Raw genomic sequence first — 15,285 nt, forward strand, 5'->3', positions numbered from 1 at the left:
TTAAGCGATTCAACAGATTACGCATGTATTGAAACGGATGGTTGGCGTATGGAGGCAGATAGCGAAAACGAAATTGAAGAAAAAACTGAAGCTATTGAGCCAATGAGGACGAATTTTGCGATCGCATTATAACCAATGATTGCATCTTTTGACCAGTGGAGCAACTTAAATCCGTCGATTGGTATGTGTTTGTTTGGCATTAAATGTGGGTGAAGGGAAAGGCTGGTTGCAAATATAGCTACAAATGTACATACAGCTAGCCTAAATAGCATGTTAGCATCGATTAGCTGGCAGTCATTCGGTGACCAAATATGTCTGATTAGCACATAAGTCAATAACATCAACAAAACTCACCTTTGTGATTTTGTTGACTTTATCGTTGGAAATGCATCTGTTTTGAGTGTCGCAGGATATCCACACATCTCTGTGCCATCTGTCGTAGCAATAGCTGTCGTCGGTAAAATGTGCAGAACAAACGATGGACTTTCGCATCTTACTTGAATCCATCGATTGGTATGTGTTTGTTTGGCATTAAATGTGGGTGGAGGGAAAGGATGGATGCAAATATAGCTACAAATTTTTATTCATATTATGTTTATAAACTCAGGAAATACAACCCTGGATGTATGACGACTTAAATGATGACCATTGTATGATCCTGTAACTACTTGGTATCAGACCGAGACCTAAATTTGTGGTATCATCCAAAACTAATGTAAAGTACCCAAACAACAGAAGAATAAGTGATTATTACATATTAACAGAAGTGTAGACAGAACATATTGAAACAGAATATAAGCAGATATTGTCAGAAAATTAACTAATAATTAATAATCCATTTTTTACAGCTTTTCTTTAACAATTTTGATAAGATGATAGAATGATAAATGACACAATTTGTTACTGCATACGACAGTAGACTAATTAGGAGCCTTTTGTTTGTTTACTTACTACTAAAAGACACGTTTTCTAGTATGTTCACTATTTTATTTAAAGGCCTACTTAAACCCACTACTACCGACCACGCAGTCTGATAGTTTATATATCAATAATGAAATATTAACATTGCAACACATGCCAATACGGCCTTTTTAGTTTACTAAATTACAATTTTAAATTTCCCGCGAAGTGTCGTGTTGACGCGTGCGTTTGACGTCACTGGTTGTAGCGGACATTATTTTCCAGCCCGATCCAAGCTATAAGTAGTCTGCTTTAATCGCAAATTTACACAGTATTCTGGACATCTGTGTTGCTGAATTTTTGCAATTTGTTCAATTAATAATGGAGAAGTCAAAGTAGAAAGATGGAGTTGGGAAGCTTTTAGCCTTTATCCAAACAAACACACAGTGTTTCCTTGTTTAAAATTCCCAGAGGTGAAGCTTTACTATGGATCAGAGCGGTCAAGCGAACATGGGTCCTGACCACATGTCAACCGGCAGAAAATTGTGCTAATAAGTCGGCTCTTGCCGGAGATCAGCAGAGCTTCTGTCCTGCTGCAGCTGCCGTGACTTCCCTCAGAGACTCTGGCGTCAACACACCCGTGGCCACACCCCTCCGGCTTTCAGGTACTATTTAACTCACTAAAACACTAGCAACACAATAGGTAGGTTTCCCAGAATCATCCTAGTAAATGTGTCTAAAAACCTCTGAATCGCTCCCACTGCAATCGACTTTTTCTTTCTTTCTAGTCCTTCACTCTAAATTTCCTCATCCAGAAATCGTTCATCCTTGCTCAAATTAATGGGAAAATTGTCGCTTTCTCGGTCCGAAAAGCTCTAGCTGCTGGTGGCATTGATTGTAAACAATGTGAGGATGTGAGGAGCCCTACAGCCCGTGACGTCACGCGCACATCGTCTGCTACTTCCGGTAAAGGCAAGACGTTTTTTGTAGCGACCAGAAGTTGCGAACTTTATCGTGGATGTTCTCTACTAAATCCTTTCAGCAAAAATATGGCAATATCGCGAAATGATCAAGTATGACACAATGAATGGACTTGTTATCCCCGTGTAAATAAGAAAATCTCATTTCAGTAGGCCTTTAAGGAAGAACTTGCAATAACAAACATATGTTTAATGTACCCTAAGATTTTTTGTTAAAATAAAGCCAATAATGACTTTTTTTTTAATTCCCTTTATTTAGAAACATATCGAAAAGTATCGAAATATATTTTGCTACCGGTACTAAAATATTGGTATCGGGACAACCCTACATTGCACAATACAAAATAATAAAAATATGTACTAAGGTTTTTTGCTGATATGGAATCGGGTTAATATCAGTATCGGACAACACCCAAGGCGATAATATTGGTATTGTATGGGAAGTGAAAAAAATTTGTATCGGTTAGATGCGCTTTATCTCAGTGGCATAAAAAAAAAAGCCTCACATTTCCCACTTTCATTGCAAAATGTGACGTTATTCCACTCGCCTCATTGGGAGAAGAATAAAACATTAGAAGAAGTAGGTCTGATAACGTAATACCACGTCTGTCATCAACGGGTGCTGCAAGTCTGTGAATAAGCAGCAAATAAAATAATGGAAGGAAAAAAAAAGGAAGGGAATGAGATAGACCCCGAGGCGCAACTGCAAGCAGACAATCTGACTCCTTAGCAAGAAGCTAACGCATTGACGGTCCCACACAGCCGTGTTACTTGAGACGCTGGGAATAAACGTGGAGATGAGATCAGGGCGACAAAGACGGCAGGATTATATTGTTGTACAGTTGAAAAAAAAAATCAGATACAGTGAAAGCTGTCTATTTCAATGCCCTTAAAGTCACACACCACTTGGTGATCACCCAGGAAAAATGTGCCATTAAAGTTATTTCTGTATCCAGCTTGGTAGGGAAAGGTATTGTTTACATTCCAACTGCCTCTTAATCAAACAGTGTCTTTAAAGCACTTAAAAAAATAGAAAATCTACAATTTTGGGGGGAAAATGTTGAGTTTACAGAACTTTGTGGCATGCAAACCGAATAGTGATTTAAACGCTTCAATAATATACCCGTAAATAAATAAAAAATGATCAATAAACAATATGAAATACAATTGTGCATTTGAACAATCATATTTGTAGATGTGTATCTATATATAAACTATAATGCCCAAAAATTTGGCCACCCATGCAAATGATAAGAATCAAATGGATGACAGAGTCTGGTGTGGATTAACTTGACTGGCCTGCACAGAGTCCTGACCTGAACCCAAAAGAACACCTTTGGGATGAATTGGAACAGAGACTGAGAGCCAGGCCTTCTCGACCAACATCAGTGTGAGCTCACCAATACGCTTTTAGAAGAAGGGTAAAAAATTGCTATAACACACACTCCGCAACCTTGTGGACAGCCTTCTCAGAAGAGTGGAAGCTGTAATAGCTGCAAAAGATGGACCCACATCATATTGAACCCTATGGGTTGGAAATCGTATGGCACTTCAAGTTCATATGTGACTCAAGGCAGGTGGCCAAATACTTTTGGCAATATAGTGCGTATATATATATATATATATATATATATATATATATATATATATATATATATATATATATATATATACATACATACATATATGTGAGTGTGAAGGTTGTCTGTCTATCTGTGTTGGCCCTGCGATGAGGTGGCGACTTGTCCAGGGTGTACACCGCCTTCCACCCGATTGTAGCTGAGATAGGCACCAGCGCCCCCCGCGACCCCAAAAAGGGAATAAGCGGTAGGAAATGGATGGATGGATGGATATATATATATATATATATATATATATATATATATATATATATATATATGTATATATATATATATATATATATATATATATATATATATATATATATATATATATATATATATATATACATATATATATATATATATATATATATATATATATATATATACATATACACACATTTAGAGTAGAATAGCAATACTATTCTACTCTAAATGTAGTCCTTGCATCAAAAAGCGACATCCTTGTGTAAAGGTTATCACCACATGGGCTCAGGAATACTTCAGAAAACCACTGTCAGTAACTACAGTTTGTTGCTACATCTGTAAGTGCAAGTTAAAACTCTACTATGCAAAGCGAAATACATTTATCAACAACACCCAGAAACGCCGTCGGGTTTGAAAGTAGTTTTTTCTCAGTTCGAACATTAAATATATTGCCTTTGCAGCTAATTCAATTGAATATTAATTGAAAATGATTTGCAAATCATTGTATTCTGTTTTTATTTACGAATCACACACCGTGACAACTTCACTGGTTTTGGGTTTTGTAATACTGATAGCAAGTTTTTAACAGAAATAAGATACGCATTCTAGTAAAACATTAAAAATAAAATTGACCATGAATTGCACTTATGTCCAAATATTCAATACTTTTTTAAGTTGATTAATCATGATCAATCCAAATTTTAAAGGTGTGAATATTCTAATTAAAAACTAATCTTTTGACTGCACAAAAAAACACACACATTGCCTGTACACTTAATACAAATTACAAATTGGCACCATTTAAATGTTTTAATAGAAAAACAATATTTTGAAATGCAAATGAATCTTACCTGGGGTAGTTGGTGCAGTACTGGGTATAAATGTGGAATTCTTCACTCTGGGGTGGAAAAAAAAAAAGAGTAAATTAAATGACACATTATGTCACAGGAAACACTTAAATGAAGAGTAACTTCAAATAAAACTCATTTCAATGTGGTCTGACTGCTTTAATGCTTGTCATTTAACTCATCAACCAGTATTTAAATATGCGTGAGGCGGAACCACTTGGGAGACATGCTAACCAAGCATTTTAAAGCAAAAGGAAAACCAGTAAATGACACAGTTACAAATACAGTGTCTTTATTATATCGTATAGTTGGGAGGCTTTTAAGTAGGCCCGTGGGTGCTGGGATTAAATAACCCCCTGATAGAAAAGTGCCGCCCCTTTAATTGAGACGTTTCTTGCCTTGCACGCCGCCTCTTTAAACATCAAGTATATGATAGACGACATGATTTCATCAAAAGTCTGCCTTAACTTTTCCTGGCAGCTTTATTTCACCTTTTATTTATTTTTTTATTGTTTTAGTGTTTAGGACTATGTTAACAACTTATTTCATTACTGTATGGTTAATCTCTGATAGCACTTTATAGTAACACTTTGCTTATGAAGAGGGGATACATTTATTTCAAATGGATAATTAATACCAAAACTTTTTTTTATAATTGAGAATTATAAGACAAAGCTGATAATAGCAAAATAGTGAGCTGGGATAGTATATCAGTACTTGTGTTATGATTCCCCTATCAAATAGTGGTGCAAGGACAAATTGTGAAGCAAAATTAAAGTTAAATCATGTGGACATTGATAGAGTATATGAAACTAAATTCTTGGGAATAATAATTGATCATAAACTGTGTTGGAAACCGCATATTGAATATATAAAAGGAAAAATATCCAAATCTATTGCTATTCTTTATAAAGTAAGACACATGCTGAATAAGACATGCCTGCATATGTTGTATTATTCTTTTATTTTTCCATATTTAACGTATTGTGTCGAAATTTGGGGAAATGTTTATAAAACAAACATAGACCCAATAATAAAACTTCAAAAAAGGGTCATTAGAACAATACACAAAGCGTGCAACTATGAACATACCAATCCATTATTTATGAGTTCAAATGTATTAAAATTTTCAGACATTGTGTTTTTAAAAACAATGGAAATTATGTTTCGAGTAAAAAACAACAGCCTTCCAGCTTGTATTCTCAGGCTATTTCATTTAAGAGGAGAAAACTATAATTTACGGGGGATATCGATTTTTGAAATAGGTAAAGCGAGAACAAATATAAAATACAAATGTATTACAGTTTTAGGAGTTAAATGGTGGAACAAGCTCAGTGATGAGCTGAAGACATGCACTTCTTTGGTAAGGTTTAAGAAAACATTGAAAGGTGAAATAATTGAAAATTATAAAATATAGTCACAATTACTTTCATCCCATTGATTTTTGATTTATTTATTTGTTTATGTTGATGTTCCAGGCAATCTAATTTTCTGTGAAGGTATAGGATAGGCAAATATAAGCTTTGGCTTCAGCCTATTCCTTTTTTGGTCACTCTTTTTCTTTTCTTTCGTGTGTAAATGTGCATTATTGTATACATATAACATGTACTGTAAAACTGATCACACACAATGGTTGATTGATTTGATTTGATTGATTATATGACCGAAATAAACTTATTTCATTCAAAAAAAAATTCAAAAAATGAATAAATACATATTATAAAAATAAAGAAATAACTAAAAAAAAAAAAAAAAACGTGTTCTTATCTCTCATAATTGTGAATGATAGGCAAAAAAAACAAAAAAGGCCAATTCCCCTTTAAGTGATACCCAATTTGTATTATTATTATTATTATTATTATTTATTTTGGGCTTCACGGTGGGAGAGGGGTTAGTGCGTCTGCCTCACGATACGAAGGTCCTGCAGTCCTGGGTTCAAATCCAGGCTCGGGATCTTTCTGTGTGGAGTTTGCATGTTCTCCCCGTGAATGCGTGGGTTCCCTCCGGGTACTCCGGCTTCCTCCCACTTCCAAAGACATGCACCTGGGGATAGGTTGATTGGCAACACTAAATTGGCCCTAGTGTGTGAATGAATGTGAGTGTGAATGTTGTCTGTCTATCTGTGTTGGCCCTGCGATGAGGTGGAGACTTGTCCAGGGTGTACCCCGCCTTCCGCCCGATTGTAGCTGAGATAGGCGCCAGCGCCCCCCGCAACCCCGAACGGGAATAAGCGGCAGAAAATGGATGGATGGATGGATTATTTATTTTTCTGATTTTCTATCAGTTTTTTTTGTAATTGTATTTTGTAAAAAAAAATGTTTGGGGGGGAGTGTCTGTTTCTCAATATCTGTATTATGATTTCCCTATCAAATATTATAAAAAAATATCTCCCATAATTGTGAATGATAGGCAAAAAAAAAAAAAAAAAGGCCAATTCCCCTTTAAGTGATACCCAATTTGTATTATTATTATTATTATTATTATTATTATTTATTTTTCTGATTTTCTATCTGTTTATTTTGTAATTTTATTTTGTATTATTATTATTATTATTGTTTATTTTTCTGATTTTCTATCTGTTTTTTTTGTAATTTTATTTTGTAAAAAATTTTTGGGGGAGGGGGTGAGTGTCTGTTTCTCAATATCTGTATTATGATTTCCCTATCAAATATTATAAAAAAATAAAAATCCTAACAAAAAGGCGTGTGTTCTTGTCTCTCATAATTGTGAACTATAGGCAACATTTAAAAAAAAAAAAGTGCAGCTCCCCTTTAAGTGGTACCCTATTTGTATTACTATTGTTATGTATTGTTGGATTTGGATTTATTTGTCAGGTTTATTAAAAAAAAATGAAGTAAATAATCCTAAAAAAAACCTGAGTTCTTGTCTCTCATAATTGCAGAATTGTGAACAATAGGCAAAATTAAAAAAAAGAGTGCAGTTCCCCTTTAAGTGGTACCCTATTTGTATTACTATTGTTATGTATTGTTGGATCTGGATTTATTTGTCAGGTTTATTAAAAAAAAAAAAAAAAAAAAAATCCTAAAAAAAACCTGTGTTCTTGTCTCTTAAATGTAAAAATTAGATATTAGGTTTCACTGTCATGATCCGCTACCCGGCTCATGTTTTGTTCCGTCATTGTGTCGTATTCTGTTGGTATTTGGCTTCCTTAGTTCCTGGTGGCACTTCCTGTTTGTTCTGTTGCCATAGTCACGCATTAGTGTCACCTGACTCTTGTTTTTGACGCGCACCTGCCTCCTTATTACCACCTTTATTTAAGCCTGCCTTTTCTGTTCATTCGATCTCGCTTCCTAGTTTTTGTTCCATGCAACAGGTGACAATGCTGTTTCCCGACTCTGGTAAAACTGTTTTTGTACTCGCTAGCTTCCGCGCCATGCTTCGTGTTTTCTAGCTCCCATGCTAGCTCTTCGGTTTGCCTTTTTGTACCTAGTGCAAGTTTTCTGTTGTCAGTCTGTTTTTTTAGTGTAAATAAATCATCGTTTCTTGCCTTCACGCTGTGTCCAAATCCAACGGCATCATTTAGAGAACAAACCATCACCACGATGCGAACGAACCGTCACATTCACTATGTAAAAGCGCTTTGAGTCACTAGAGAAAAAGCGCTATATATATATAGAATTCACTTCACTTCACTACCCTATTTTCATTATTATTATTATTTTTTTTTCTATTTTTTTTTTTAGTCAGTTTGTTTAATTTTCTATCTGCTTTTCTATTGTTTTTTTGTAATTATTTTCTTTTCTAAAAAAATTTTTTTGGGTGGGGAGGGAAAAAAGTGTCAGTTTCTCAGCATCTGTATTATGATTTCCCTATCAAATGAATAAATAAATATTATTAAAAAATAAAAATCCAAACAAAAAGGCATGTTTTCTTGTCTCTCATAATTGTGAACGATAGGCAACATTTACAAAAAAGTGCAGTTCCCCTTTAAGTGGTACCCTATTTGTATTACTATTGTTATATATTGTTGTATTCATATTTTTTATATGTCATTTGTCAGTCTCATTAAAAAAAATTAAAAAGATAATCCTAAAAATACCCTGTGTGTTTTTGTCTCTCATGATTGCATAATTGTGAACGATAGGCAAAATAAAAAATAAGAAAGTGCAGTTTCCTTTTTAGTACCCTATTTTTATTATTACTATTATTATTATTATTATTTTAATCAATTAAAAAAAATATATATTTTTTTGTCAGTTTGTTTGATTTTCTATCTGCTTTTCATTAGTTGTTTTTTTTTATATTAATTTTTTTTATAACTTTTTTGGTGGGGGCAGGGGGTATTGATTTTTCAGTAACTGTATTATAATTTCAAATTAATAAATATTTTTTCTTTTTAAAAAAAAAAAAAGACGTATGTTCTTGTCTCTCATAACTGTGAACGATAGGCAAAATGTGAAAAAAAAAGTGCAGTTACCCTTTAAGTGGTATCCTATCTTATTATTTTAGGTTCAATATTATGACTTAGACCAGAGGTCACCAACCTTTTTGAAACGAAGAGCTACTTCTTGGGTACTCATTAATGCGAAGGGCTACCAGTTTGATACACACTTAAATGGGTATTTCTGTCTGTCATTCCGTCGTACATTTTTTTTCCTTCTACGGAAGGTTTGTTGTAGAGAATAAATGATGAAAAAAACACTTAATCGAACGGTTTAAAAAAGGAGAAAACAGGAAAAAAAAAAAGAAAATTAAATTTTGAAACATAGTTTATCTTCAATTTCGACTATTTAAAATTCAAAATTCAACCGAAAAAAGAAGAGGAAAAACTAGCTAATTTGAATATTTTTTAAAAAAATTATAAAATAATTAATGGAACATTATTGGTAATTTTTCCAGATCAATATTAATTTTAGAATTTTGATGACATGTTTTAAATAGGTTAAAATCCAATCTGCACTTTGTTATGATATATAACAAATTGGACCAAGCTATATTTCTAACAAAGACAAATCATTATTTCTTCTAGATTTTCCAGAACAAAAATGTTAAAAGAAATTCCAAAGACTTAAAAATAAGATTTAAATTTGATTCTACAAATTTTCTAGATTTGCCAGAATATTTTTTTTTTATTTTAATCATGAGTTTGAAGAAATATTTCACAAATATTCTTCATCGAAAAAACAAAAGCTAAAATGAAGAATTAAATTTAAATGTATTTATTATTCTTTACAATAAAACAATTAATTTACTTGAACATTGATTTAAATCGTCAGGAAAGAAGAGGAAGGAATTTAAAAGGTCAAAAGGTATATATGTTTAAAAGTCCTATAATCATTTTTAAGGTTGTATTTTTTCTCTAAAATTGTCTTTCTGAAAGTTATAAGAAGCAAAGTAAAAAAAATAATGAATTTATTTAAACAACTGAAGACCAAGTTTGTAAAATATTTTTTTGGATTTTCAAATTCTATTTGAGTTTTGTTTCTCTTAGAATCAAAAATGTCGAGCAAAGCGAGACCAGCTTGCTAGTAAATAAATACAACTTAAAAAATAGAGGCAGCTCACTGGTAAGTGCTGCTATTTGAGCTATTTTTAGAACAGGCCAGCGGGCGACTCATCTGGTCCTTACGGGCTACCTGGTGCCCGCGGGCACCGTGTTGGTGACCCCTGCTGTAGACTATGATGAATATAAACAATAACAATATAATTGTGTAGATCACGGTGCGTGATACATAATAATTCATGAATTCTACAGTAATATCAGTATTCACGATGAGAAAGTATATAAAAACATGCACCTGGGGATAGGTTGATTGGCAACACTAAATTGGCCCTAGCGTGTGAATGTGAGTGTGAATGTTGTCTGTCTATCTGTGTTGGCCCTGCGATGAGGTGGCGACTTGTCCAGGGTGTACCCTGCCTTCCGCCCGATTGTAGCTGAGATAGGCGCCAGCGCCCCCCGCGACCCCAAAAAGGGAAAAAAGCGGTAGAAAATGGATGGATGGATGGAGATCACGGTGCATGATACATAATGAATGAATAATTCATGAATTCTACAGTAATATCAGTATTCACGACGAGAAAGTGTGTTGACGGATGTGTGATTTGCGTTTCATTCTCCCACCCTCCGCTATTATATAACTCATTTCGATCTATTTGTGTCCATAAACACTGCAGGATGCTGACAGAAAACAGGAAGCGACATCATAAACAGGCAGAGAAGATTGTCAGATATCTCGCCTCATGTACAAACAGATATTGTGGACATAGTTGGACTTCTATTTTTGTTAGCGTTCGGATAGACGTTCACTGGAAGCAAAACTCAGCCTGAGGTGCTACGTGGGAAAAGACCTAAATTGAAGAGCAGAGTTCTCCTCCTTGTCTCCAGTAGTCTGCAACCACAGACCAGACCTAAGCACAACCAGATGTGCCGCCATTCATTTACAAGAGTACATGCAGCGCTAATACACACTTGTACGCCCACCACGGAGCACATCGATGTTTCAATAGCGTACTAATTCACGCAGAGCGTGTACAGTACGTGGCAGCATGCAGACATATGTGCATGTATGCTGCAGTCAACCACAAACACATTTGTGTTTGCCAACCTTGAGACCTCAAATTTCGGGAGGTGGGGGAGCATGGGCGTGGTTAAGAGGGGAGGAATATATTTACATCTACAATTCACCAACTCGAGTATTTCATATATATATATATATACAGTGGGGCAAAAAAGTATTTAGTCAGCCACCGATTGTGCAAGTTCTCCCACTTAAAATGATGATAGAGGTCTGTAATTTTCATCATAGGTACACTTCAACTGTGAGAGAATGTGAAAAAAAAATCCCGGAATTTTAAAGAATTTATTTGTAAATTCTGGTGGAAAATAAGTATTTGGTCAACCATTCAAAGCTCTCATTGATGGAAGGAGGTTTTGGCTCAAAATCTCACGATACATGGCCCCATTCATTCTTTCCTTGACACGGATCAATCGTCCTGTCCCCTTAGCAGAAAAACAGCCCCAAAGCATGATGTTTCCACCCCCATGCTTCACAGTAGGTCTGGTGTTCTTGGGATGCAACTCAGTATTCTTCTTCCTCCAAACACGACGAGTTGAGTTTATACCAAAAAGTTCTATTTTGGTTTCATCTGACCACATGACATTCTCCCAATCCTCTGCTGTATCATCCATGTATCCATTTTGGTATAAACTAAACTCTTCGTGTTTGGAGGAAGAAGAATACTGAGTTGCATCCCAAGAACACCACACCTACTGTTAAGCATGGGGGAGGAAACATCATGTTTTGGGGCTGTTTTTCTGCTAAGCGGACAGGACGATTGATCCGTGTTAAGGAAAGAATGAGTGGGGCCATGTATCGTGAGATTTTGAGCCAAAACCTCCTTCCATCATTCAGAGCTTTGAATGGTTGACCAAATACTTATTTTCAACCATAATTTACAAATAAATAATTTATAATTCCTACAATGTGAATTCTTGGATTTTTTTTTCACATTCTGTCTCTCACAGTTGAAGTGTACCTATGATGAAAATTACAGACCTCTGTCATCATTTTAAGTGGGAGAACTTGCACAATCGGTAGCTGACTGAATACTTTTTTGCCCCACTGTATATATATATATGAAATACTTGACTTTCAGTGAATTCTAGCTATATATATTTATTTTATTATATATAAAAATAAAAGAAATAGTTGAATTTCAGACGGCACCTATCAAATACACAGTAATAAAAAAAAAGTTCTACTAACTGTACTGTGCTAGCTGGTTACTAAAAAAAAAAAACAACAACACTTACCTTTCACTATTTGAGTAACCTTTGTTCTGCCATTTATTTCCTGATTTTGCTCGTGGACGGTGTAATATATTGGGTAGGAGTCAATACCCAGGCGAGGTGATGAAGTTATGTCTCTTTACTGGGCTTCAGAACAGACTCCCTCACTTGCCGTCAGATGCCTAACACCACGTAAATCGTTGGCCAATCAAAAAGCAACCCCATAACGCTATAGCCAACATTCACCAGGAGATGGCAACAGACAACATAGAATCACTCTATTACAGATGGCATCGCCATGGCTGTAACTTTCTCATTCTTCTGCCTCGTCTCCTTGTGTGTGCAGTTTTTTATTCAAATCCGTAGATGTTGTAACGTGATTGGGCAGGCAAGCTGTTTATATAACAGGAAAGCGGACGTGAAAACAGGCTGTCCCCACTCAGGTCCGCGAGGAGCTGGAGGGGGCGTGGCCTCCAGCTACGGCTAAATTTCGGGAGATTTTCGGGAGAAAATTTCTTCCGGGAGGTTTTCGGGAGAGGCGCTGAATTTCCAGAGTCTCCCAAAAAATCCGGGAGGGTTGGCAAGTATGCTGCAGTCTGACACAGTAGGACTTGGAAACCCCTCCCACAAAAATAACTGCTACCCACGGAAATCCGATGAAAAGTACACATACTATTCTACTGTAAAAAACGTGTAAATGTGCACCTGAGCGGGCAAAGCTGATTTATTAAACCGGGTCTATTCAACTGGCGGCCCCCGCAGCCAAATTCGGCTCGGGACTGACACCATATTGGCACACCGAGTTCAGTTCCAAATTCTGGTGACAAATATTTTTGCAGCAATTTGCTAAAACTCAATAGCAGGGGTCACCAACACGGTGCCCTCGGGCACCAGATAGCCCGTAAGGACCAGATGAGTAGCCCACTGGCCTGTTCTAAAAATAGCTCAAATAGCAGCACTTACCAGTGAGCTGCCTCTTTTTAAAAAAAATAATTATTTATTTACTAGCAAGCTGGTCTCGCTTTGCTTGAGATTTTTAATTCTAAGAGAGTCAAAACTCAAATAGAATTTCAAAATCCAAGAAAATATTTTAAAGACTTGGTCTTCACTTGTTTAAAAAAAAAATCATTTATTTTTTCTACTTTGCTTCTTATAACTTTCAGAAAGACAATTTTTGAGAAAAAAATACAACCTTAAAAATGATTTTAGGATTTTTAAACACATATACCTTTTTACCTTTTAAATTCCTTCCTCTTCTTTCCTGCCAATTTAAATCAATGTTAAAGTATTTTTTTTATTTTTATTGTAAAGAATAATAAATACATTTTAATTTAATTGTTCATTATAGCTTTGTTTTTTTGACAAAGAATATATGTGAGATATTTATTCAAACTTATTATGATTAAAATTCAAAAATATTATTCTGGCAAATCTAGAACATCTGTAGAATCAAATTTAAATCTTATTTCAAAGTATTTTGAATTTCTTTCACATTTTTTGTTCTGGAAAATCTAGAAGAAATAATGATTTGTCTTTGTTAGAAATATAGCTTGGTCCAATTTGTTATATATTCTAACAGTCATTTTGATAGTAGGCTAATATAGACACTTACATCATGTGTTGCCTTCTCTATAACACTTATATAAGACTTTCAAAGTCATTTTGATAGTAGGCTAATATAGCTAATATTGACACTTTCATCCCGTGTTGTCTTCATAATAGCACATATATAAGACTTTTAAAGTCATTTTGATAGTAGGCTTATATAGCTAATATAGACACTTACATCATGTGTTGCCTTCATTATAACACTTATATACGACTTTTAAAGTAATTTTGATATTAGGCTAATGTAACTAATATTGACACTCACTTCATGTGTTTCCTTCATTATAACACTTATTTAACACTTTCAAAGTCATTTTAATAGTAGGCTAATATAGCTAATATAGACACTTTCATCCTGTGTTGTCTTCTTTATAGCACATATATAAGACTTTTAAAGTTTTTTTGATAGTAGGCTAATATAGCTAATATAGACACTTACATCAGGTGTTGCCTTCATTATAACATTTGTATAAGACTTGTATTTAACATCATTTTACTAGTAGGCTAATATAGCTAACATAGACACTTCCATCATGTGTTGCCTTCTACATAACACTTATGTAATACTTTTAAAGTTATTTTGATAGTAGGCTAATATAGCTAATATAGACACTTACATCATGTGTTGTCTTCATTACGACACTTATATAACACTTTAAAAGTAATTTTAATAGTAGGCTATTATAGCTAATAAAGACACTTACATCATGTCTTGTTTTCATTATAACACTTATATAAGACTTGTATTTAAAGCCATTTTAATAGTAGGCAAATATAGCTAATGTAGACACTTACATCATGTGTTGCCTTCATTATAACACTTAGGTAAGACTTTTTAAGTTATTTTGATAGTAGGGTAATGTAGTCATGTGTTGTCTTCATTATAGCACATATATACGACTTTTAAAGTTTTTTGATAGTAGGCTAATGTAGCTAACATAGACACTTACATCATGTGTTGCCTTCATTATAACATTTGTATAAGACTTGTATTGAACATAATTGAAAATAGTAGGCTTCATTATGACACTTATATAACACTTTAAAAGTAATTTTAATAGTAGGCTATTATAGCTACTATAGACACTTCCATCATGTGTTGCCTTCTATATAACACTTATGTAAGACTTTTAAAGTTATTTTTGATGGTAGGCTAATATAGCTAATATAGACACGTACATCATGTGTTGTCTTCATTATGACACTTATATAACACTTTAAAAGTAATTTTAATAGTAGGCTATTATAGCTAATATAGACACTTACATCATGTGTTGCCTTCATTATAAGACTTACGTAAGACTTTTAAAGTTATTTTGATAGTAGGCTAATATAGCTAATATAGACACTTACATCATGTGTTGTCT

General features: G+C 34.3%; 1 protein-coding gene across 3 annotated transcripts in view; it reads right to left on the bottom strand.

The window, feature by feature from the left end:
• LOC133542187 (pleckstrin homology domain-containing family G member 1) overlaps positions 1 to 15,285 on the bottom strand; it is a 180,404-nt gene that overhangs the window by 47,214 nt on the left and 117,905 nt on the right. For all 3 annotated transcript variants that reach the window (XM_061886079.1, XM_061886080.1, XM_061886078.1), the window contains one exon: positions 4,561 to 4,607. In XM_061886079.1, the coding sequence (XP_061742063.1) occupies positions 4,561 to 4,607 (47 nt within the window). The remainder of the gene's footprint in view (positions 1 to 4,560; positions 4,608 to 15,285) is intronic.

The sequence above is a fragment of the Nerophis ophidion genome, linkage group LG24 (assembly GCF_033978795.1).
Source record: "Nerophis ophidion isolate RoL-2023_Sa linkage group LG24, RoL_Noph_v1.0, whole genome shotgun sequence".
Lineage (NCBI taxonomy): Eukaryota > Metazoa > Chordata > Actinopteri > Syngnathiformes > Syngnathidae > Nerophis > Nerophis ophidion.